Source organism: Mauremys reevesii, linkage group 11 (assembly GCF_016161935.1).
Source record: "Mauremys reevesii isolate NIE-2019 linkage group 11, ASM1616193v1, whole genome shotgun sequence".
Classification (NCBI taxonomy): Eukaryota; Metazoa; Chordata; order Testudines; family Geoemydidae; genus Mauremys; species Mauremys reevesii.
The window spans coordinates 31106893-31134234 of NC_052633.1; the positions used below are offsets into that span (position 1 = coordinate 31106893).

The 27342-nt window shown below is 41.9% G+C and overlaps 1 protein-coding gene across 1 annotated transcript in view; it reads right to left on the reverse strand.

The window, feature by feature from the left end:
• Positions 1 to 26685, reverse strand: part of ZNF804A (zinc finger protein 804A) — a 239253-nt gene extending 212568 nt beyond the window's left edge. Inside the window, exon 1 of the mRNA XM_039495662.1 lies at positions 26318 to 26685. Within this exon, the coding sequence (XP_039351596.1) occupies positions 26318 to 26428 (111 nt within the window). The 5' untranslated portion in view covers positions 26429 to 26685. The remainder of the gene's footprint in view (positions 1 to 26317) is intronic.
• Positions 26686 to 27342: the final 657 nt, after the last annotated feature.

Here is a 27342-nt window from a genome sequence, read left to right on the forward strand (position 1 = left end):
AACCAGGAGTAACAGAGTGGAACTAAAAACAGAGAAATCTGGAATGAGTATCAGGAAATGCTTCCTAATACTGGGATGGAACATCTTGTGGACTATTCCACTTTCTTCATGGCTGGGAACATTTAAAAGTAGACTGGACAAAATAGTAGACAATATAGGAAACAATCCTGCTTTGGCCAGGAGATGGACTGGTTAACCTAAGAGGTCTTTTCTATTTCTAACTTTATAGCCAAGAAATATAAGTGATTGATGCGTAATTTAAACAGCAATTACAGTTGTTCCTGCTCCTTTCTATTGGATCCTGCATAATGCACGCTCTACTTTCTATACCTGAACAACAATTAAGTCAAACATTTTAGGCATCAGGACTGTAATTCACAATCTGGCAGGCAATAATACCCAAAGTTCCAATGCAAGTAAATTGGCTAATCCCAACATTGCTACTTATGAATGAGACAGTGGGAGAAGATGCTACTGCACCTAAAGAACCTGCATGTTACCAGAGCCAGGTTTATGGACACTCAGCAGTGCAGCATGTAGGGGGAAACTCTGTCGGGATATCAATCTCAAATCTATGATAACAAGTGCAACACTTCAGCTCTATTATTATTTTATAGATATGCAGCACCTAATACATATTCAAGTAGCAGTATTTATTTCATTGTACCGTATGCTTTCCTCCCTTATTTCTTATCCCTCTCCTTACTTTAAATGAAATCTTGAATGAATAGGAAGGTGTTTATGTCCTTTCCAAAATATATTTTTCCTCTGTGGATACCACAGGTTAGAAGACGCAGCACTTGTAAGTAATGATCGGAGTAGAACTCTGCTAACACAAAGGAGTGGACTCAAGAGCCTTTAAAATGTTTAACTTTTAATCACCCTGTCTTGTTTCTAAACTACACTGCAAAGCAGTGACAAGCTTTGCATGGAACTCCAAACCATATTTAGCACTTATGGCTATTCATCTGAATGAAAATTTCAAAGTAATTATAGCTAATAAACATGTTATTTCTAAACCTCTGAGGTGATATTACAAGTATGATAGACCATATGGCTTCAATGTACTTATAAAGCATTGTGCTCCAGTGGGCCTTTTTATGTTGGTTGTACCCAGGAGGTGATACTATTCTGGAGGCGAATATTTCATTTACTAAAAATCTGTTAGTTTGGAAAAAGGAAGAGAGGAAGCATGGTCTCACAGTTCAGGTACATGACTGGGAATCAGGAAACCTGGGTTCTAGTTTCATCTCTACCACCAAATATTTTGTGTGATCTTGGTAAAGTCACAATTTGTTTCAGATTCCTCACATATAAAACTGGAGATGATATAGTACCTACTTCTCAGGGATGTTGGGGTGAATAATGAATACTTGTAAAGTATATCATGATCCTGAGAGATGGAAAGTGTTAGAGGTATAAAGTAATTAAAGCTATCTGGCAGGAAATATTTCTTGTTCACAGATCATTTATACTAATTCATTAATATTAGTGTTTGTTAATTATTATCAATGTAAAAAAATAACCCAGAAAAAGTACAAATAGATTAACCCTACTATAATATTGCTATTTTGTTTCAAATATGGCCTGCTAGTAATTAATCTTAGACCTTGAGGTAATACAGTACTCTCCACTTCATTTATAGCAGATGCTGTTTGTACATTTATAGTCATTACTAAGGCTCTTGGGAGGGTAGCGAGAACTAGTGGGGAGTGTTAGCAACCATGGAAATGAGATAAACGTTACAGACTTATGTTCCTCTGCAATAATTCACCATAAGATTTCTCCATTATAGTTAACAATATACTCTAAAAGACAAGAAAGTCTATTTTCTCCTTGATGCACATGTGACACTCATTAATGTTAACTGGGTTTAGGCACACCCATTGAAAGGAGAATAAACTACCAAAGTAATAATGTATCCTGTCATGTGTTCAACTGTTAAGGGGATAGTAAAAATATGAATCAACTACTCTTTCTCTATTATAATAGTTTAACAGTTAACCATTCTTAAAATAATCAGACAAGGTAGAAACACAGATTCCTATGTAGAGCCTAATTTGTAAAAGGGTAAAAAGTCTCTTTTTTCAAGTGCAAGCATATGTGCCTCTCACTACTTGACTGTGGACACAAATGAGGAAGTCTGAATTGCAAAGCAGATTTGTGCCTGTAATTATATTTGGCAGGTGTAAAATGCAGGTGCATATTTTGTCTGCATAAAATGAGACCACAAAGGGACCCTAGGCCTCAACCATTTGATAATTTACCCCATACCACAGCCTTCATAGTATGCACTGTACCTTTCAAGTATCTGTAAGTTTATTATATGGATTTGCTTACTCTACCAAATCAGTCTGGAATATATCCAGGATTATAGCACCTGACACATCCTCAACACAGGTTTGTCTGTCTTGGCTGATGTATGGGTTGTCAGTTTGAGCCTATAGTGAGACCCAGTGCCAGAAGACCACACACAATGCTAGAAAATTAATCCAAAAGCTTTAACCATCAAACTGTTACACACAAAATTCATCAAATAATTTACACCATTTTTTATTCTTCTCTGGGGACTGCTGGACAAACTGGTCCCAATACTGCCTTTGATGTTCATGCATAGCTCCCAATAAACTCAATAGGAACTGTCCATTTGCATCTGAGAGCAGAATTTGGCCCATCTCAGAGAAAATAATTAATAGATAAAGCCAAATTTTCTTTTCTCTCCCAAAGCTATATCCAATATTCTTTACTCTTCACTCTAGTTAAGTGAAGAACAGTGAGAAATTTACAGGGAACTATATCGTTGCATTAAGCAACAGGCCTGAATAGTGTGTAGTGAAAAAAGCACACAATCTTAAAGGCACAATGTACCTCCACCTCAGAAGACAAAATCTCTCTCAGATCTCCTGAGTGCACAGCTGGAAGCGTGCTCATGCACCATCCCTTGGCAGGATGCTCTCCTTTCCATGTCAGGCAAGCTCTGAGTGCCAAGGCAGAGGGCATAGGGCTATGACTTTCCACCTCCTTCTGGTAATTTATACCCCAGTGATATACAAAGGGAGCAGTTTTGAGCACCCCCAAAGCATGCTTTGAGTCAGAGCTTCAAAAATTACAGTTAGGCATAGATTTGCTGGTAAACTTGGGTCAGTTTGCACAGTATAAGTCTAAGTGGAACAAAGTGACCTTAGAGTGGGCAGAGAAAGCCAGTGGAGAATTCCCATTGTGCAGAGGAACTTTCCACTCATGGAAAGCTGGCGAGACATCTCCTTTGCCAGCTATGCCAGCTGCCCCTCACACTTATATAAGAGCAGGGACGTAATGTTCTTGGGGCAGGAAGAACATGGAGGGGACAGTTTAATCAGCAACTATAGTTTTAATACTCTATGTCAATACTATGCAGCTCTGAGTTCTTTACAAAGTATTTTTAAATGCTTCTTTTCACCACCCTGTGTCTGTTTCCTATCAGTTATGAGTTCATCATAAATTGTTTTGTGCATATACTTCTAATCTGTTCATTCAGCAGTTCCAGTCTACCTGCACTGTATCTTCATCAGCAATTGCCACCATAACAATAAAATCAGCACACATCAGTAGACTCTTCCTAGTTATTTTGTCTTGACACTTTATACCCCAGAGAAAACATAGGTGTTTTCATAGGGTAACTGTTTAGCATATTTAAATCCTGTTGGTAGCAAGTCTTTATCTCTGCACCATTCAATAAGCTGCAAAACTCTATTATGCCAGTGAAACTTGGGATAACCTTGGCAGGGTCCCTTTAAATTAAACTTGCTGCAACACCTTTGTCATCTGCTTTAAGTCTGTTTGCTGACTCTCTCTGAAACTGTCATTTGTTTATCGTCATTCTGTGTTTGCTAATGTTTTCCTCATTCCTCCACACACCTCAACAGCAGACTTTTACCAGAAGCCTTGTTAAGTGCTCTGCAGAGTCAATGTGTGTGGAGGAGAGAGAAGGAGCAATATAACTTTTGGCTGCCCCACAGCTAAATGGCTGTCATATTATTTAGTGTGCCAATTCTGCAGCAAAAGAACAGCCAAATATTCTCTGCATTTTTCTTCCTTCTAGGGAGAACTGTTCCCAAAATTACAGCTGCTGTTGGCAGATCAATATGAAAAAAGGCAAAATCCTGAACTATTGAGCAACATATTCCATCACTAACTTGTAGCATATTAAGCCACCATGACAGCTACCATAATTTGTTTAAAAAAATAATAATTTAAATTAAATATGCAGTATAATGAATTGCTGCTTTTTAATAGTTATTGGATTGTGTCAGAACTATTTTCTGCTAAATTGTTACTGTTCATTGTTCAAATAAAAATAGAAGCTTCCTTAGTTTTGTACATTATTTTGAATAATTCTTATGAAATATATATTTGCATTGTTAATTTCCACAGCAGATTTAATAAGTGAAGTTACAAAATTCATTATTTCAATCAACCTATCACTGTAAAAGCATTAAAAAGCGCATTTGAAAAAGTTTCTACAGACCACAGTAACTAATATATTGCACTACTGATCTGTGGCACAATATGAAGTTATTTACAATAGCATTTAAAATATGTTCTTTGCTTTACATTTTTTAGCCCAGAAAGCAAGCCACAGTATTTGTAATGTCACATTTCATACATATCATTCTCTCAATTAATACTTTATGTGCTATAATTTTAAGACTAAAAATACATATATATAAAAACTTTGCATTAAACATTTAGGGTGTAATAATTTACTATGTCCAAAGGTTTTATTTTAAGGCTTCTCTAATTTAATTCATTAAAAGATGTCAGTCTGTCAGTTTCACTTTCCCTGCTCTGTATTAATACTGTGTTAAGAGCATATGTAGTCAAAATATTAAATTCCTAGACACAAAATGATAACTTTTAAGTTGAAGCTATGAGACATCTGAACTGATTAACTCAAGTGACTGACAAGTCTGATGGTCTAAAGAAGTTTGTTATCAAAGCTGGTAACTACCTTTACAGATAATGATAAATTTACTCCTGAACTACACTAAATGAAAAGGAGGAATGTTCTTTTGCAACTGCTACCAATGTGCTGTTCAGACTTCTTCCTGATCATTCACTGTTCACACATCACAGGGTATTCTTCATTTTCACCCTTCCACTCCTCTGCAGCACAGACAGCAATTAGTGGAGAATAAATTTAGAAGCAACCGAAACTAACCTAACATGATATTAAAAAACTGCAGATCATTTAATTTTCTTTTACCACTGAAAGGCAGTTTTACTAAGAAGGATGGAAGGTAAACCTGCAAATTATGAACTGCCTAACATTAAGACTTTGAAAAATAGAGCTGGACAGTTATAAGATTGGAAAATGAACATCTTTACCCATTTTTCAATTTTATGACAAATCCTATACTGTATAATGGACATGGTCTAACAAAATATTTTATCCAAATAATCTCCTTATTTAGGGAATATTATTTAATTTCAGGCTGATGAATTACAAGTTATAATTACTGTGAATGTTTCAATGACCAGCTTAATTCGTGTTGATAGATTTTTCAGTATCTAGCACTCTGGTTGGAACCTCAGCAAATAAAAGCCAAGAATCACCTAGGTATGCATAGAACACAACCTTTCTCACCCTTAGAAGTAGTCCCTCCAGATCTGGTGGAGGCACACAGATGACTCATTAGAGAGACACTTGTACTTTGGCTATCTTTGCTGTGCTGGTTCTGTGAATAAAAGACAGGTCTCCGGGGCTGTCAGTCTGGTACGTGTCATGACCACTAGATCACTTAGAAACAAGCAAACAAACAAAAGCTTATTTGTTTAAAAAAATAATTCTTCACAAGAGATCTTACTATTTAGGAATTTTGACTGCAGTTATTAAACTACAGAAGATCTAATTTAGCTACAAGAGCAAGAATATCCTGATCTAGCGAGATATTCATCCACAGTGGATTTGATTATCCATTGTGTTGCACCCCACACAGCCAACTGTACCTGTGTAAAATCACTTTTAAACCTTACCACCAGCAAAAGGCACCCTTCTATATGTCTGAAGAGATTCTCCTCTTGTGCACAATAGGCTTAAGTTGCAGTTTCACAAACTGGCTCCATGAGTTCAGGTGTAAGCTCTCTAAGGGTATGTCTACACTACCAGATTCGTTCGATATAAGTTAATTCGAATTTGTAGAATCGACCTTACAAAGTCGAATTTGTGTGTCCACAGTAAGGACACTAATTCGACTTTGTGAGTCCACACTAACGGGGCAAGCGTCGAAATTGGAAGCAGTGCACTGTGGGAAGCTATCCCACAGTTCCCGCACTCCCCGCTGCCCATTGGAATTCTGGGATTTCCCCCCAATGCCTGCTGGGGGGAAAATTGTGTCGAGGGTGGTCTTGGGTAACTGTCAGCATTCAACCATCACTCCCGCCGGCGGGAAATCAGTTCGCGCACTTTTCCTGTTAGTGACAGCGTGGACGCCACAGCACTCCACTCCACTGCGATCATGGAGCCCGCTGCGATCATCGCTGCACTTATGGCTGTTGTCAACTCCTCGCACCTTATCGTACACCTCTTCAACAGTCAGATGCTGAGAAATCGGGTGAGGAGGCTCCGGCAGCGCGGTGAGGACATGAAGTGTCAGAGTGGCAAAGACCTCTCAGAAAGCACGGTACACCGCACCGTGGAGATCATGGTGGCAATGGGTCATGTTCATGCTATGGGACGGCGATTCTGGGCCCGGGAAACAAGCACGGACTGGTGGGGACCGCATAGTGCTGCAGGTCTGGGATGAATCACAGTGGCTGCGAAACTTCAGGATGCGTAGGGCACTTTCCTTGAACTCTGTGACTTGCTGTCCCCTGCCCTGAAGCGCAAGGACACCCGCATGCGAGCAGCCCTGACTGTGCAGAAGCGAGTGGCCATAGCCCTCTGGAAACTTGCCACGCCAGACAGCTACCGGTCAGTAGCGAACCACTTTGGCGTGGGCAAATCTACCGTGGGGCTTGCTGTGATGCAAGTAGCCCACGCAATCGTTGAGCTCCTGCTCTCGAAGGTAGTGGCCCTGGGAAACATCCAGGTCGTCATAGATGGCTTCGCCGCGATGGGATTCCCAAACTGCGGTGGGGCTATAGATGGCACTCACATCCCTATCCTGGGACCAGCCCACCAGGCCAGCCAGTATATTAACCGAAAGGGCTACTTTTCAATGGTGCTGCAAGCACTGGTGGACCATAGGGGACGCTTTACCAACATCAACGTCGGGTGGCCGGGCAAGGTTCATGATGCGTGTGTTTTCAGGAACTCTGGTCTGTTTAGATGCCTGCAGGAAGGTAGTTTCTTCCCGGACCACAAAATAACTGTTGGGGATGTGGAGATGCCTATAGTGATCCTCGGGGACCCAGCCTACCCGCTAATGCCCTGGCTCATGAAGCCATATACAGGCGCCTTGAACAGCGACAAGGAACTCTTCAACTACTGGCTGAGCAAGTGCAGAATGGTGGTGGAGTGTGCTTTCGGACGTCTCAAGGGGAGATGGCGAAGCTTACTGACTCGCTCGGATCTCAGCGAAACCAATATCCCCATTGTTATTGCTGCTTGCTGTGTGCTCCACAATCTCTGTGAGAGCAAGGGGGAGACCTTTATGGTGGGATGGGAGGTTGAGGCAAATCGCCTGGCTGCTGATTACGCTCAGCCAGACACCCGTGCAATTAGAAGAGCCCAGCGGGAAGCGCTGTGCATCCGGGAGGCTTTGAAAGATAGGTTCCTCAGGTTGCAGGGTAACCTGTGACTGTTCAGGTTCTTTACAGAGAAGCTGAACCTGCCCCTCTTTCAGTTACTGTTGACTTTCTTTTGCGGTTACATACCCCGTTCACCACGTATCCCCCCTTCCAACACACGTTTAAAAATAAAGTTAATGGAATATTGTTAATTAACAATGTTTTCTTTACTAATGAATTTGCGTTAAAGGGTTGAAACAGGGACACAGACTATGGTGGGTAGGGTGTGCAGTGATGTACAGACCGCTTCTACACTCGAGAAATGACAGGCTCCTGCTCCTAGAGCGGTCTGCACTGCCGGACTGGTTGTTTCAACTAAGCCTGCCATCCCTCCGTTTCGGGACTCTGTGTGCGGGGGCTATGTGGCCTTGTGGCGGGGGAAGACTGGGGGGAGGACATTTACAGGTGGGTGTGAAGGAAGGGGTGAGGGGTGCAGGCTCTGGGCTGGGGGTGGGGGCGTCGGAAGGGGGGAGGGGTGTGCGGGAAGGGGGAGGAGGTGTAGGGGGATGAGGGCTCTGGCTGGGGCTGAGGGTTTGGGGCATTGGAGAGGCTCAGAGCTATGGTGGAAGGGCAGAGTAAGGGCAGCCTGCCTTGCCATTTGTGTATGGCAGGCGCTAGGACCCTGGGGCACCAGACAGCATTTCTGCGGGGAGCCGCTCTACTGTCAGGCAGGTATGCAGCGCGGAGGGGCGGGGGGAGACCCGTGGGGGCCAGGGCCCGATCCAGGCAGGGCCGGGGGAGAGACCCAGCTCCAAATATAGCTGGAGCAGGGCACCTGCCGCCTATGCACAGAACATAAAAAACACCTCCCAGACTGACCAGGGTGCCTAGTGACCGCACTGTGTGTGTGACCTGCTGTAGATCCTGCCCCCATGTCTGTACCCAGGTAATGGTGACCGTCCTATGCAATTACCACCCCTCTCCCCCCCCCTTCACACAAAGTCTTCTGTAAAGAAACATGACGGAAACTGTAATGACCAGCAAACTATTTTTAATAATCAACTACACAGTGAGGGGATGAAACTGGGATTTGGGCTTGGGTGATCCAGGAAGGGAAGGACTTCTCAGAATTTAGCGAATGAGAGCTTTTTGGTACTTGAGCACTCTGCTGGGGTGCAGTGACAGTTTTCACGGCTCCTGGCACACCTCCTTCTTGTTATTTTGGGTGAGGGGGGTATTGGACTTTGTGGCGGGGGATGGTGGTTGCAGATACACTGCAGGGGGGCTCTGTCCTCCTGCCTGCGGTCCTGCAGAACATCCACAAGGCACCTGAGCGTGTCCGTTTGCTCCCTCATTAGTCCAAGCAGCGTTTGAGTCGCCTGCTGGTCCTCCAGACGCCATCTGTCCTCCCGTTCGCTGTGTGAGCACTGCTGCCGAGAGAGGTTCTCCCTCCACTGGCTCTGCTGGGCCGCCTCGGCTCGGGAGCAGCCCATAAATTCAGCGAACATCTCGTCCTGTGTCTTTTTCTTGCACCGCCTAATCTGCTGTGAGGGGCATGCTGGAGCAGGTCGGGATACAGTTGCAGCTGTGTGATGGGAAAAAGGGATTGACTTCCTTATAAAGATACATTTTTGCAAAGAAGAAATATAGTCTAGCCAGTCTCTGTGAACAAGACCATGCACAGCACTCACTCAGGGAAAGTTCGAATTTTCGGAATTCGCTTTCATTGCCTGGGGGATTGCACTGCAGCTCAGACAAGCGGGGCAGGACAGCAGAATCCGTGGAGCAGCCAGGCATGGTAAGCCAAAAACTTTTGGCTGCTTAAAAGTGAATGTACACTGTTCTCTTGCTACAGGCAATCCTGAAAGCATAAAATCTGCCCCTGTTGCACCCCCTCACGTCTGTTCCCTGGGAAAGATCCTTGTATGCTGCCACTCTGCAGCCTCCACCACGTGGCTGTAAAGTGACGCTCATTGTTATGCAAAGGAACAGTGAAGCACTCCCAATATTAATAGTACACAAATTACTGTAATTAAATGCAGGAGTCTCCGAGTGAGATCACCCTGAGGAGGGTCACTGAGGCAGATAAAGAGCGCATGCTGTGTGAAAGCCAGCACAAACCAGGGGCCTATGCTGCCATGCTCGTGGAGGCAATGCTCCCGGAGTACCTGATGATAGCCTGGCGCGGAAAAGTGTGCTACCACGGAGCACCCAATAAGGCAGCTCTCCCCAAGAACCTCATGCGGAGGCTTTTCGATTACCTGCAGGAGAGCTTCTCGGAAATCTCCCAAGAGGATTTCTGTTCTATCCCCATATATATTGACCTTCTTTTCAACTAGTAACTATTCCTGCTCCATTAAAAATAAATGTTAACATGTTTAAAGCACTTACAGACTGATCCTTCCCCTGATTCAGGGTCTGGGGTAACGGCTGGGGAGGGTTGGTAGGGGATCTCAGTGAGGGTGATGAAGAGATCCTGGCTGTCTGGAAAATCAGCGTTGTAAGCGCTGTCGACTGCCCCCCCGTCTTCATCTCCTTCCTCATCTTCCCCATCCGCGAACATCGCCGAGGAACTGGCCGTTGACACTATCCCATCATCGGAGTCCATGCACACTGGTGGGGCAGTGGTGGCAGACACAACGAGAATGGCATGCAGTGCCTCGTAGAACCGGCATGTCTGGGGCTGGGATCCGGAGCGTCCGTTTGCCGCTCTGATTTTTTGGTAGCCTTGTCTCAGCTCCTTGACTTTCACGCGGCACTGCATTGCATCCCGGCTGTATCCTCTGAGTGCCATGGCTTTGGAGACCTTCTCATAGGTCTTTGCATTCCGTTTGTTGGAGCGCAGCTCCGAAAGCACAGACTCATCGCCCCACACAGCAATGAGATCCAAGACATCCTGGTCAGTCCATGCTGGGGCCCTCTTTTTAGTCTGAGATTCCCTGGACTCCTCTGCTGGAGAGCTCTGCATCATTGCCAGTGCTGCTGAGCTCACCACGACGTCCACACAGGAAATGAGATTCAACCTGGCCAGACAGGAAAAGGAATTCAAATTTCCCCGGGGCTTTTCCTGTGTGGCTGGTCAGAGCATCCAAGCTCGGACTGCTGTCCAGAGCGTCAACAGAGTGGTGCGCTGTGGGATAGCTCCCGGAGCTACTAAGGTCGATTTGCATCCACACCTAGCCTAATTCGACATAGCCATGTCGAATTTAGCGCTACTCCCCTTGTCGGGGAGGAGTACAGAATTCGAACTAAAGAGCCCTCTAGGTCGAACTAATTAGCTTCCTGGTGTGGACGGGTGCACGGTTAAGTTGAATTAACGCTGCTAAATTCAAATTAAAGTCCTAGTGTGGACCAGGCCTAAGTGACATGGCTGATCCAGAAAAAGGTATATTGTTAGCAAAAATTACACTGCACTTATTCGCCAGCTAGTGCCTAAATAAAGTTGGTATAAGTTGTCTGCATAAACTACAACAACCAGGAGGCTAAACCTAAATGCCAAGCTGTGCAATGGCACTGAGCTTAGTAACTGAATCTAATAATGCCATGCTTCATGACTGTCCCTCTGCTGATGTCCTCTAGCGAGACACGTCTCCTTTATGCTGCCTTCTTTTTGATGCCTTTTAATGTTAGACCATGGAAATTGCAATCTGTTTGCCTTTGTGTAACAGAGGATCACCTCACAGAACATATTTGCATGGGAATAGACTTGTGCTAGGGTGACCAGATGTCCTGATTTTACAGGGACCGTCCAGATTTTTGGTTCTTTTTCTTATATAAGCTCCTATTACCCCCCACCCCTGTCCCGATTTTACACATTTGCTGTCTGGTCACCTTAACTTGTGCAAACAGGAGATACAGGAGAAAAAACAGCAGAGCACCTGAAAAGCTTATAGGCTTGTAAAGTGGAGACACTGTATGAAGCTAGTGGTTGTGAGGTGAGCACCAGAATCACTTTGTAGGCAATTATGTGGGAATTCCACTGGTGTGGGCTTTGGGAATTTTACAGTGACTATGGCACAGAAGTCAGAAGTTTTTTTTAAGAGAGGCATTTTCTTTTATAGATTTAGACCCTGACAGTGTATTGAGCTTTGCTCAATCAGCTCCTGCCCCAGGAAGTGCACTAAAATCAATGGTCCTCCATTTGGATATAGGACCTAATTGCAGAATTGAGGCCTTGCTAAGCATTTATCTTAAGCACGCCTTTTGACTATTTTCACATATAGCCAATTGGGAGCTTTTTTACCCTTGTTGTACTCTTCAAATTCCCCAAGCACTAGTGACAGGACAATCATTTCAGGGATAACTATGCATCTGTGTGTCACCACTGGGGCAGAGACAAGGGAACAGACTAATGTGGGTGCGGCTACAAGGAACCTTTGATTCTTATTACTACCCATAGGAGCTCCTCTCTGTATTTGTGCACTGCTGGTATAAAAACTACTGAAGAATCAGTGACACCAGAATTAACTCAGGAATTGCAGATGCAGTGCTCACTTTCCACATATAACTCCCAATAAAGCCCATTAAGTCTGGGTACTGGAATGTTTACCATTGACCATCTATACCTAGGTAAAATTATGAGATAAGGGTATAGATGAACGCTTAACTAGACCTTTCTGTTCTTTTACTTAGTAAAGTTTAAATTTAAAGATCTAAATTTTCAAACACAGGCAGCTATGCTGCAGATTCAAAAATATGCAGAATTGCACATGCAAATGAGTGTCAGAATGCTTTGTATGCACATCTATTGGAGACATAACTCAGCCACATCACAGATTAAAAATGACCCTAAATGTTGCTTTACAATATATTTTGTGGTTCCTTTCATTACTCCAACTTCTTGTTTGTAAAACTTACAAACAAGCAAGCGTCATCAGCTCAAAATGTTATATCTCCCCAACCAAGGGCCTATGGGATTTTGTAGTATGAAATAAATACTTTGAGGTCTTCAGGGCCTGTGGTATAAATTCTTCCAGTTTGTACAAGTTTGCCATTATTTTCAGTTGATGGCAAAGTTATGTTTAGGAAAATGCATGACAGCTGACATAAACCATAGTGGGTATTTCCATGCTCTATTGTGTAAATACATAAAGTATTTTGATAATTTCAGAACTACATATTATTCAACACATATCCAAAGGAGTCATTACATTCTGACATGCAAATAAATATATGTCTGCTTATTTAGAATTGAACTCTTTAGACACCTATGGACAGTACAATCTTACAATCCTTAAATGGATCTTAGACATGCCACCTCCCACCAAATATAACAATCCATGATTTGGCAGGGCTTTTTCCATGATAAATTGTCTGTACATCCAAAAAATAGTGATAGATAAATGGGTTGGAGAGAATAAGAAATCTCTGTCAGTCCCCCATAGTGAACCTAAACATTTTTCAGGATTGGATAAGTTGTGTAAGTCAGGTCCCTTATTAGTTCTTTAATAGCTTTAAACTGAACAGCAATTGGCCCAAACCCATTGTATGCCAGCGAGAACCTAACTAAAGAAGAGGCTCAAGACCCACAATTCCCTGCAAGAACAGCTGCTCCAAGGAATGGGAAAGGAGAAGAATATGCCAAGCAGTCTCCCTTTGCCAAGGGATTGTCTCTGTATGACCATCATTTTATTCAATACCAGGTTTGAACAAGAGATGCCTACAACATGAGCTTCTAAAATCTGAGCTAAACGATACAAAAATGGGGGTTCATCTGAGAGATGAAGTGCTGTGAGTCTCTGATGATCAGAATGAGATTCCTGTGGCCAGGGGGAAAATGAAACTCATTGTTCAGTATGTATTACACATTCCCCTCCAGTGGCTGGTTCACAAAGAATTTGTGTCTGCTACAGCTGTAAACACATTTTAACAAAATGTAAAAGAAGAAGTTGAAGTTGAAAATAATTAAAAACATAAGTAACTCAGTAGTAGTAATTCAAGCCTCCAGCCTCTGAACTTTCACACGTTCCTGGTCATCTCAGAATTTTTCTCAGCTGGATTGAGAAACAGCTTTAGGGAGGACAGGGATGTGTTTCTGTTGTTTTTGTTTGTTTGTTTTGGTTTTGTTTTTTGCAGCCAGTGACAGTGTTTTATTGACACAACATCAATTAAGTTACAACTCATCATATAACAGCCTGTCAGTGTTGGATGCATAGCAGTTATCTGCTCTGCCATCATTAAACTGTTCTGGGGAAAACATATAAATGGTGACTAAAAGTTACCTGTAGTAGTAGCCCACATATGGATACCTCCTTATGTCTCCCCCTTCTTTGCATTTGACTCAAATGTAAAAAGCGACCACGCTCCCAGTGGTGAGTCAGAATTTTCACAAATGAGAAACTATGATACTCTTATTTTTTTTGCAACGCCAATTCCAAAATCTATACTACAAATAAGAGAACTTTCTTATACAATGCTATACAATGAATACATGTACCATTAATGATAAATCATTCTGATTTTTATAGAATGCTCATGTGTGTGTGTGTGTGTGTGTGTGTGTACACAGCCAGTGATTGCCATTAAAAAAGTCAGCATTTACCAGTGGTCAGCACTTAGTACAACCAGGGATACTACATTTATTTCCTACACTTTCCAAAGTCCACTGACATAAGTTAACAGACTTCCATGGACTTTAACATGCTTTGGATCAGGCCCTTAGACTAGTAAATATTGATTATTCAATTGCAACAATGATAGACATGGATAGGAAAACTCTGATACAATTGGAATGTTCCACCAACTTAGAGGAAAATTAAGAATATCAGAAGTACAATCTGAACTAAATGTGGATTTGAGAAAGCTTAGCAAAATAAGATAGCTTCAGAAATCTGCTGAATTCGGGATATAGCTAATTTTGAATGTCATCAAGGAGATACATATTCTTCAGCATATTTGCCATCTTCAAGTTAGTCTGATAAACGTTAGTTTTGAATGTTATGTTAAAGATATCATATCTCACCGATCTCGAGAGATCACAACTGATATTTGCATTAGAAAAATCAAGGGCCTGATTCTCTTCTCATTTATAGCATATGGTTCTAATCTTGCAGTAATTTACACTCCTGCTTAAATTAACCAGGTGAGCAGTCTCATTGAGTTCAACAGGATTATGTGTTTAAAGTTAAGTTTTTGCAATATTTAGGCCTAAATTAGGAATAACTACAAAAGTCAGTAGAATTACACTGGTACAAAGCTGGCACAAGTGACAATCAAGCCCTAGGTTTCAGGCTTCATGCACTTGTTGCATAGTCTGATATATACGTAAATGCAGATTTTAAAATGTTGTAAAAGTTAAGCATTTAATAGCAAAAGTAATTGGCATGGTTAAAAAACTTTTTTTTCACTGATAAATTTGGAGGTGAGCATATGCAATAGTCTTAGTTTAGAAAAGTCCCAATATTAAATAAGCAGTGAAATGCCCTTTAAAATCACAGTATGAGACTTGCGATCCCTACAAGTTGATTCAGAAATGTATTGGTTTCACAGTAAAACGGCCTCCCATGCAGTCAAAATACTATAACCCTCCTGTGGATTAGAAGAGTTTCAAAATGCCCTTTTTAAAAAAAAAAATTATGAACATCATTGAAACATATTACACATAACTAAAATTCCTATCAAAGATTTTAGGCAGCATTCTAAAAATAGACATGAACAGATTTTAGATCTTAACTGTTATTTTCATTTTATAAAAACATTATGTTTCTTTAATGACTAACTGGTTTCCTACAATTATTATACATGTAAGTGTGATTAGCTATTAGAGCTGAACTGAGTAGGATAATTATATTTTTGCATCATTTTAATACTTTATTGAGTTAGCACATTCACACGAACTGTCATATAGATGAGATTTGATTTTTTTAAAACCCAGATTACCTAAGCATATTGAAATACTAAATGGTATTAAAAAGTCCAGATGATGTAAGCAATGGATTAGAAACAACAGAAGAATGCAGATTTAAACATCCAACTTGACGTTGTCAATTTGAAAGTATATCAAACTCTGTAAAATTCTGGTTAAGCCATTATAAAATCCACTCATGCTACAGATCAAAGACCTGATTCTTTAGATGTGCACTAAAGATTTAGTATTTACTATCATGAAGTGTCCCATAGAAGAAAATGGTAAGTATAACAAAGAGTATGGCCTGATTCAGCAAAGCACTTAAGTGAGTGGGTAACTAAGCATCCAAGTAGTCTAATTGAAGTCACTGGGACTTAAGCTTATGCTTAAGTACTTTGCTAGATTGAGGCTTTAGCTGGTCAGTATCCATGATTCTCCAACTTGAAGCACGTCTTATTTTGAAGACAATGGGGCTACTCACGATAGTAAACACTACATGCAGCAGTAAATGTTTGAAGGATTCAGGCTATAGGTAGTCAATTTTGCTCTAATAATTGAAATGGGTTATTAGAATAAATATCAAAATGTAGGATATGAAATGTAGATTATATTACATTTAGTTATAGTAGATAATGACAGAGAACACAAATTTTGTGAACTTTTTAATTATTTCATTTTATTTTCAACAACTGAATCTACACTGTATGGCAAGCAATCAGGATTTTTTTCTTTAATAATTACAAAAAATTATGACAGATTTAGTTACTTGTTTGTATTATACATATATTCAGAGGCTTGAAATACATTTCCAACAAATTTGTCACTTACACGGCTATTTGTTGAACTATGCTAACTCCAGGAAAGTGATTTTAAAAATTACTTTTTAAATGTACTGAACTGAAAATATTTGTAATAAAATTGATCATAAAATAGGTTTTCATGTCCACCACAACATATTTACTTTAGTTGAGCTATGAACAGCAATATTCTAAAAATGTAGAAGAGACAAAGACAACAAACAGCCGGAGCAACAGATGGCATTTTCAGAATTCACTAGTATATCATTATTTTCAACCCCATGGAGTTTTTATAAAAACATCAATAGACCCTGGGAATTGGAGACTTACAATTTAGTTTATTTATTTTTTTTAATTCAGAACAGACTTGTTCAGTAAACAGACAGACATTTAAAGATGTGCAAGATACTTATTGTTATGAGAGAGCAAAATAATCACAGAAGCTAAGCTTTAGTCAACACTTAAGCCAAAATTTTCATAAATGAGTGACTAAAAGTTGGGCACTCAAATATATATTAAAGTATTTAAATAAGTTGTCCATCCTTAATGAAAGCTGCATGTGTTACGTATCTTTGAAATCTGACCACTTATTTAGATGCCTAAGCCATAAAACTTTTGACTTTAGGACTCAATCCACTTCCTACTGACATCAATGAGCCAGACTCTCAAATGGTGTAAATTGGAGTAGCAATTTATACTAGCTGAAGATCTGGGCCAGTGACTTCTGCCATTGCCTTCACTGGAATTAGGAACAGGCCCTTAAAGATGGTCATTAGAAACTTAGAAAATAATGCAAAATATCTCATAACAGTAAAAATAAAACAAAAGACTAATGAAGTCTTAGAATGGTGCTATAAATCATTTTAGCTTTACTGTAATGAACTGAGCTCAAATGATTTACATCAGCTAAGGATCTAGCCCTCCAGTTGTAAATCAGCAGACCAACTACTAGGAGGGCCACTTTTAAAGGTCAATTCTCCCACTTATCTAGTAGGGAATTGCATGTGTAACTAGAATAAATCCCTTAAAATATTGTTTGCAATTCTGAAGGACATTTCTGAGAGAGCTTAACAAATCAACCTGTCCATAACTCCAAACAATAGATTTATTTGTCCAGATAGACAACTTGTCAACCCTTGATGAGATTAAAAAGTTGCAAGAGAGCAGCTCCGGTTTGGGAATATGAATTGTGAAGATAGAGTAGTTAGACCTGACCTCTAGAACACGCAAAGAGGTTACTAAGTCAGCATTTGTGTGTTTGTGTGAAAGTTTAGAAGATCCAAAAAGAAAGTGAACAGTTTGTAGCAATTTTTTTATTAGATCCTAATCCAAATATCACTAAAGTCAATTAAAAGACTTCTACTGGACTTCTGTGATGTTACAATGGGTTCTAAATTCAAACCCTATCCTGCAAACAATAATTACTGGCAAAAATGCCATCAAAGTCACTGATGGTGGCAAGTGAATGCAGAATCAGCCTACAGCTATCTATTACTTAAAAAACAAAAAGATCATGAATTAAAATTGAAGAGAGGGCAGCAGAAAGTTTCTTTGGATTTATTTAAAATAAATATTATTATATACATAATGAATGGTAATATATGGAACAGATGACCAAACAAAGGATGTCTGCTTTAGTTATCACTTTTATATAAAATTGTTGACATTAAAATGAGTTATATCAAAGTCAGACCTGTTGTTTAAAAAAGACGGGCTTTGACTGTTAAAGTTGGATTGATATTCTGGAGCCATCTCGAGAGGGAGAAAAAAAGGCTAGTATTTTTCTGTTTTCTATTTGTGTTTTAATATGAGCTTTCATAACCCAGCTTCTCCTCTCCTTGAATGAAATCAAACTCTTGTGATCATTAATGATCTGGATGATGGGATGAACTGCACCCTCAGCAAGTCTGCGGATGACAATAAGCTGGGGGGAGAGGCAGATACCCCGGAGGGTAGGGATAAGGTCCAGAGTGACCTAGACAAATTAGAGGGTTGGGCCAAAAGAAATCTGAGGAGGTTCAGCAAAGACAAGTGCAAAGTCCTGCACTTAGAATGGAAGAATCCCATGCACTGCTACAGGCTGGGGACCGACTGGCTAAGCAGCAGTTCTGCAGAAAAGGACCTGGGGATTACAGTGGACGAGAAGCTGCATATGAATCAACAGGGTGCCCTTGTTGCCAAGAAGGCTAAAGGCATATTGGGATGCATTAGTAGGAGCATTGCCAGCAGATCGAGGGAAGTGATTATTCCCCTCTATTTGGCACTGGGGAGGCCACATCTGGAGTATCGAGTCCAGTTTTGGTCCTCCCACTATAGAAAGGATGTGGGCAAATTTGAGATAGTCCAGCAGAGGGCAACAAAAATGATTGGGGGCTGGGGCACATGACTTACGAGAGGAGGCTGAGGGAACTGGGCTTATTTTGTCTACAGAAGAGAAGAGTGAGGGGGGGTTTGATGGCAGCCTTAAACTACCTGAAGGGGGGGTCCAAAGAGGATGGAGCTAGGCTGTTCTCAGTGGTGGCAGATGACAGAACAAGGAGCAATGGTCTCGAGTTGCAGTTGGGGAGGTCTAGGTTGAATATTAGGAAAAAACTGTTTCACTAGGAGGGTGGTGAAGAACTGGAATGGGTTACTTAGGGAGGTGGTGGAATCGCCATCCTTAGAGGTTTTTAAGGCCCGGTTTGACAAAGCCCTGGCTGGATGATTTAGTTGGGGTTGGGCCTGCTTTGTGCAGGGGTTTGGACTAGATGACCTCCTGAGGTCTCTTCCAAACCTAATCTTCTATGATTCCATCATGCATCCAATGAAGTGGGTATTTACCCACGAAAGCTCACGCTCCAATACGTTTGTTAGTCTATAAGGTGCCACAGAACTCTTTGCTGCTTTTACAGATCCAGACTAACTCGGCTACCCCTCTCATACTATGATTAGGAGATTAGTCTATTTTAGTAATATAATTGTGATTTAACATTAGGACTTCATTCAAGGATTAAAAAGAGGAAAAAATGTGAATAAAATATTAAGCCCTTGTTTTAAACAAATAATTTGGGTAATTAGTAAATATAGGAAGACAAATTAAAGAATATATTTTAAGATGCATCTGAAATGTTTTCCTTGTATGAATGTGTTATGTTTCTGTGTTTCGTAGAGCTGACTTTTCTCAAGTGGAATGGTCTACGAATCAAGTTCATTAGGACAAAAGTTTTGGTTCTTTCAAAACATAACTGTGTTTTATAACAAGAAATTTTGGTGGCCCAAAACAAACATTTTTTCCTCGATTAATTACATTCACATATATGGTTTTCTTCATTTTTAAGTTTGTCTCTTCAGACAGCTTTTGTGCCCCACAAACAGCAAAGAACAATCAATTAATTCTCCTCTTCCACCTCAAAATTAACTACTGTTTAAGTAATTTGAACAGGTTTATAATGTAATAGACAGTAGAATAAATATCAAAAAGAGATTCTACATAGTCCCAAAACAAATGCTTCAGATGGTAGGATGTATGGTGTAGAAGGATAAACTCTAACAAAGAGTCCAGAGACTCCCTCCCCAACTTTTTTCAATTTATTTGCTATATTTAGATTTTAGGATTTTAGAGGCTATGCTCCAAAGAATGACCCCCCTGACCCTTTAAGTGGTGGGGGAGAGGTAATTCAGAGGGATGGCCAGATGAAGGGAACTATGCTTTATGACGCTGGTGGGGGAGGAAGTGAAAGCTGCTGCAAAAGGATCTGTGTGGTCGCCGACTCACACCCTGGGAATGAGGGGCTTAAAAGGGGCAGCCCTGTGCCTTAACCCTCCCTTTGCATGGAGTAGGCTGAGGCGGACCAGTCAGCGGCCACCAGATAAAATTGTGGTACACCTTGGGGAAAACGATTTGGGAATGCTTAAAGGGGTGGAACTAATGCTCAGAGCAAGGAGGGACTTGAGGCTGATCCTTGAAATTTCCCCAGGAGTTAACATTGTATGGTCAGACATGCTTCCACGCAGGATCTGGCAGGGAGCCATGAGCCTCCTGCCCCCTCCCCCAGGGTGGACAAGGCAAGGAGGTATGTGAACAGGGAGGTGGCCAAAATTCCTTGGGACCCTAGGAGGGGCAGTAATTTCACATCCTGGCATAATATATGGGACACCAGAATTGTTTTGGGAGAATGGGGTTCACCTTTCAGACTTAGATGCTGTCATGTTTTTGACTGATATAAAAGGCAGCATTAGGAGATATCTGGGAACCTGACTGGGTTTGGGGAGGAGGCAGCCAAGCTAATGGCTGGCGCCTCGCTGTGGCAGATTTCCAGCACCGGTACTCTATCGGAAAGGAACACCATGACGGGATAAATGGCTTGGAAAAGGTCTTAAAAAGAAGTGTTCAGTCAACGAGCGAACAGAGGGCGGTTGGGGACTCCTATGACTGGTAAGGCAGGGAGCCAACCCCCACTATTATAGCCCACCTGAACCTTCCAACGAGGTCCCAGCAATGGATGTGCTGGAGGGACCTGGATGGAAAAAGATGGAGAGCTGGTAAAAACACCCTGGGTAATTATGGAATAAACATGGGGTTACCTGCACTGTACACTTTTATCTGCCAGGTAGTCCCAGACATCTAATAATAAAGTTGCAGCCTGATTAAACCCATGTCAAATGTCTCCTGTCCTTCTTTCAGTATAGCCAGACAATGAGTTTGAGTCCCTCTTCCACCAAACTCCTACCTTCAATGTATGTCAGTGGCAAGTGGCACAGATTAAAACTAAATGAGGCTAAGATTCATCAAAACTAGATTGTTCTAAATATGTTAATATATTACTCAGGCACTCATAGGAGTATGAATATACAAAGATGCCTATGCATATATGTCATATACACATACCCATAAACATTACTATAGGTTTTATGTTAACATATTTGCATTTAAAAATCAACCTATTGGGTCTCTGTTGGTTATGTTCTTCATTTCACTATCCCTTCCTTCACATCCCCCACCTCACCTTTCCCTGTACATATTTTCTTGGTGCTTCCTTTTCTATTTCATTTTTTATAATAGTTTCTGGTTTGATTAAATCCATTCTTCTTTCACTCCAACTTATCTTAGTTCCTTCTTACCATCCCCTTTCTCCATGTTCTGACTTTCCCTGCATCCCTTCTCAGTGTTTACTCCATCACACCCTCTTTTCTGCAGCTTCTTTTTCTTTCTTTCTTTCTTTCTTTCTTTCTTTCTTTCTTTCTTTCTTTCTTTCTTTCTTTCTTTCTCTTCCACTTCCACATCATCCTCTCCTAAAATCTCAACATGAGGGTCACAGTTCATGGCAATTGCACCTGCATCTCCCAACTCCTCAACCATCGCCCTCTTAGGCAGAGACTCTCTTTCTAATAACCAAGGTTTTTCCAGGCTGTACAGCTCCTTGCCTACACTGTGAGTTCCCCAGAAAGTCAGACAGCTAAACAGGCCTGCCAGGGGCTATAAACAGCCTAATTGCCCACAGTTAGAAGCTACCACGCAGCTCTACCTAAGCAAGCACGTTTATTCTTAAGGTGAAAGCTTTACAGAGAAAACATATTAAAAAAAATAAAAGAACATGTGCTAATAAGCTTAACAGAGATCACCCTAACTCCAACAAAGACACTGGCAGTTGATCAATACTTCAAGCCTCACCAAGAGCTTTTCTGTGATTACAAGTTTATAATAGCTATTCACTCAGAACAAGCGCACCCATGAGTCCTTCCTTTATACAGTTTGGTCTTTGATATTGAGACTCTGGGAACAAGTAATCAGCAGACAAAAGTCCCCTCCTCAGGACAGAGCTTCTTAAGTCTGAGTTCTTGCATAACCAGAGTGGGTACACTAGTATACACTTCCCCCTAGAGATTTCCTGGGAAACCCATCTATGTTTATTTGTCCCATAAGTTCTTATCTGTCACAATTATTTCAAATAGTCCTCTGAAGATCATAACACTTCCCAGGGTTTACGCTGGTCACGTCTTCTCTTATAGAAGTTGCATACAATTCCACAATAACGCATAAACTTTGCATTTTTAATACAATCGACTCCATAGCTACTTAAACTTAATTCAGTACAATTTTTCAATTATATTGGGTAAATTGCCATATCTGTCAAAATGAGTTACTGATATCCTGGGGGCTGGGGAAAGGTTATAACCCAGAGGTGTGACAGTGGAAGCAACTGATTTAATTCTCTTCCACATCTGTGGGCACAGAAGGAACTTCTTCTTCCTCCATCTCACTGAGGAAAGTGGGGACTATACTTTCCCCCTTTCCCCACCAAAACTCTCAAAGGGATGTGTCTCTGTCTCTTCTCCACATCAGAGGAGACTTGGGAGGTGAGGTTTTCCTCCCCTACTATCTGAGGGTAGAGGAACTCTTAGCCTCATCTCTCCTCCCCATCTAACCCTCACAGGAAGCCCTGGAGGGCCCCTCTGCTTCTCCTCCCTAACCAGAAGCAGAGAGAAGCTCTGAGTCTCTACCTTGCCTTTCTGTCCCACCAGAAGAGCAGAGGAAGCCCTGAGGAGATTTTCTGCCTGTGCTCCACACAAAGTGGACATCCATAGGGTAGTCTCTCTGCCTCTCCCTTTCACCCAAGCGAGCAGGGGGGGACGGTCACTAGTGATCTCAGCTCTCTGGGCAGCCTTCTCACTCTGCCATGCAGTCCAGCAGAGTACAGAAGGAAACAGATGAATCTGCAAGGGGTAAGGTAGAGCAGCAGGCAGGCAGGAAGAAATTCTGCTCAGCAGTGACCCCTATTGGCCAGTGGAACAAATTACTCCAAAATAAAAACAGCTTCCAGCAGCAGTTCTGAGGCCCTTCCACTCTGTTCAGCAGGTGGGTTAAAATAAGTAAGTTATTTCCATCCCACTCAATCAGATTGTTTATTTCAATATCATAAAACTATGGATAAAAAGCCATTCCCACTCCTTCTGTTGTGTGTGCCTCCCTTTCCTGCTTTTTGGGAGATGTCTTTGATAACTTTAGCAAATACTACTCTGAAACTTAGCAAATATAGTCTCCTGTTTCCTTGAAGAATATTATAATCAATCCCTTCAGGGCATAGGCAAAGTAATATATGCCAACTTTTTCACAGAAATGATTCAACACTATATAAACAGTTGCTTTAGTGTTCTCCCCAACTCACAAGGAAACCGTCACTTTGACAATCTGCTTTTGGTAGGGTTGCCAATTTTGGTTGGATATATTCCTAGAGGTTTCATTACATGACAAAATCTTTAATTAAAGATTAATCTTTAATTCCTGGAAACTCCAGGATAATCCTGGAGGGTTGGCAACCAGAGCCTTTGTGTTCGAGGTGTAAATGACAATGAACTGAATGACTTAGAGCAAAACACAAAGGCATATGCTTCAGCTCTGCTTACACTGGATGTATCCTTTATATTTTAAAAATGGATTATGTCCATCCCATCACATTTAAGGAGGGTAGGTGGGAATTGGAGGGGTAGACATCAGACTACAATAGAAGACAATGTATTCTTATGAAAATTCCCAAGGCCATAATATAGAATTTGCCTTAAAACAAACATTTACATTAAACATTAAAACATGTTAATGAAGTCTGTTTATATTCAAAGCGATTGATTTGCAAATAGAAACTGAGTAAAATGTACATTATTGTTCAGAGCATGAGGCAGAGTTATTGCAGCTTTTCCTTATTATTTATAGTACTTTAATTCCTTAATAATATAAATGAACTTTAAAAATCCTTATATACACAAACCAGATTAGATCACAGCTAAATATTATTTTAACCAGAAATTACTCAGAGAAAATATCACTCTGGGTATGTATACTTTATGTAATTTGTTTCATATGTTAAGGAATTTATTATGAAGAATACAGAATCTGAAATCAAGAATTTAATTTTCCTTTTAAAAAAACTAGGAACATTTTTACTGGATAATTATTTTACAGTTATATTCCAAGTTGAGTATGATAAAAGGGATAGTTTAGGTTTAAAGTTTTACATTAAATTCTTTAATAGCAATTCATTTAATAAATAGCATATTTGTTACTTAGTTCTCTTGTATGTATCTTGCCAAATATCAGTGTAACTTTACATTTACTTTCAGAATGAAAACAACTAAATGTTTGAAACTCTATGCAATTCACTTCATTTGAAATTACTAAATTAAACACATATGCTTTCTTTCCAACATTATTTTAGTTACTAATTACTTGAATTTAAGATAAACAGAATTGTTGATTTTATAAGCTATTTTATTACATAAGCATTAAAAAGGAGGTTGTCGGATATTCAAGAGAAGAGACTATAGTACAACTGTGGTTGTATAAATTATAGGTATTACTCCGTAAACACACAGTTCAAAAGTTGTAGCAGACTTTTTATCAATTAATCTTGCCTGACACATCTTTCCTCCCATAGTTCAATAGCCAGTTTAATATAGGCAATATATATGTACCAGATTTTCAATTTGTCAAACATTTCTATACTGGATTTTTTATTTTGCAGCTATAGCCACTAAATATGTGTATTGCTTGCAATCACAATAATTCTACCATTATCTGTTTAATTTCAAGGAATAGGATACTTCCCTAATAAAGAAGACTGTAAAGTATATACCACTGAAATAACTCTTGCATCAGTTTTCCAGCATCAGAAACCCTTCAGTTTGGAACAAACCAGAGACAATTGCAGATACTCCTGTAGTAGTTACTATTTTTATGACTTGGCTCAAAAGCTTGTCTTAATCTCTTTGTTTGGGAGAAGCTGCAAGCTTGCCAACTTTAGCAAATGTTAATACAAGTCATGCATTCCAGGGAAGTATACCGTGAACAAGTGCTGTTCCATTTTAACAAAAGGAAATTTAGAATAAGGTGATGGAGGAGAGTGATAAACAACATTGTTAAAGTCCCACTTCCAGTTCTGTGGTATCCTGCAGACACCTGCTTATACTTTGGTTCATTTTTCTTGAGCTGTTACATGAAGTAACTCACTCAATTGTAGTGTTCCTGCATTACCCATATTGTCATGGGCATTGTGGCACTTGTAAGCGCGGACTTCATCCTTCCAATCTCCGCACACACTATAAGGCTTCATATCCACTAAGTCCAGAAACCAAAACACTGTGAGCACAAACAAGTCAACAAAACTACTGGAACCCGAAGAGATGCTGAACCAATATATGAAGTACTGCACATTTTATATAAATATAATCTTAATACACAGGCTATGAACCAAGACTTTCCAGTATATCTAACCAAGACTCCTAAGCAGTTCCTGTTAAAACCCTTTAAGCCTGTCTGTACTACCAATGAGATTGATTCTGAAGTCATTCCTGAACAACTGCCTGTCCCTTCTCAGGAAGTTCAGGCCTCAACCAAATGTTTCTTCCAGTCTCTTCCCTTACTTTCTAAAAACCAAAGACTTTCTAATTGGCATAGATATCTGGGATAGATGAAATCACCTATCATACTCGATTCCAGACTGGAGAGCCACACCACTTCACTGAGCTGTGTGTGCTGGGAGTGTCACCAGGTAAGTTTCCAGCTTGTTAAAGACTCTGCAATCCTAGGTTAAAGGACTGAAAGTGACACCTCACCCACCCATGCAGCCCGCATGCCCTTTCCAGTTTGGGTTTCTGGGATCCCTATTCACAGACCCCCAAATCGGAGAATGCTGAAAGAACATGCAGGGAACTCTTTTGGGTGGCTAAAGTCCTGTCCACGGGGAGTCCGAGTGACTATGTAAAAGTAGTGGGAACTCCTAACCCAAGAAGGGCGTCTCAGTGCTCTAGAAACAGCCATTCAACCACCCGCGCCATTGGAGATGGGACCAGGTCCCCATTACCCCACAAGCGCCAGCCACACGCTACCTAGAACTGTCCAGCACTACCACGTGCTGCATCCATGGCAGCGCCCCCCCAGCACCCCGCACGTCGAGCCGCTGCTGGGAAGCGGGGGGAGAAAAGGAGACATTACCAGAGTTTTGTTCCCGTTCTTGCTGAGGGGCCCTCGGAAAACTCCCTTGATGTTGCGAAAGTGCCCATTGCTGAGGTGCGTGGAGCTGATGACAATGTAGTAACACTCCATGGGGCAGCCGCCGCCTCCGCCGCGTCCATGCACCCCAGTGCTGGCAGCGCAGGCAGCCCCAGGACGGGCGGAGAGACGGTGCTGTGCTGAGGGGCCCGAAGGAAGCAGAGCCCCACCGGCATGTACACCCACCTCCGGCTAATCTCGGCAATTAACCCAGCCGCCCAACTCCTCCGCCTGGCGGAGCGCGGTCCCGCTCGCCTCGCGGGCTGGGGGGCGGGGGAGACACACAGGAATTGCAGGCGCCCGGGGGCACGGTCCAGAGTCTCCCGCGGTCTCAGGGCAGCGCTGGCTGGAGGGGCAGGAGGAGGCGGCGGCGCAGCGGCGGCAGCAGCAGCATCTCCGTGGCTTTGCCGAAGGAGTCTGAGCTGCTGCCTCTCACAGGCATAGTGTTGTTATACCGCGCAGCGTTGCCGGTCCATTGCACTGAGCCAATGGCAGGGAGCCACTAGGCTGATCCCGGGAGCTGTCAGAGGAGTACAGCTGTCACACGCCGCCTTCCCGCCACCCCCAGCCCCCTCCCCTCCCCCCGGCCGCGGGCTATTGTCTCGGCCCCGCTTCTCCAGCCGCAGCGGGAGGCGGGCAGGGCACCCAGGCGGCCGCAGCGCAGGTAAAGGAGAAGGAGCGAAGGAAACCAGGCGCTGCGGGGGGACGGGGAAGTGGAAGCAGAGGAGGCGGCCCCCGGCCCTGGCTGGCTGGGAACCCTTCGCATCAATTGCAGCAAATCCCTGGCCCGGGAGCAGCGGCTTCCTCCCCGGGAGTGTTCCCGGCCCCGCTGCTCTCCGCCGGGCACGGGCAGGGCTCTGACCTGGGGGACGCGGGGGTGGGGGGCGCTTTCCAGTCTAGCCTCTGGTTAGTCCGGGATTTGTGGACGGGGCAGCCAGCCAGAGCAGGGCTCAGGGGCCCCGCCCTCC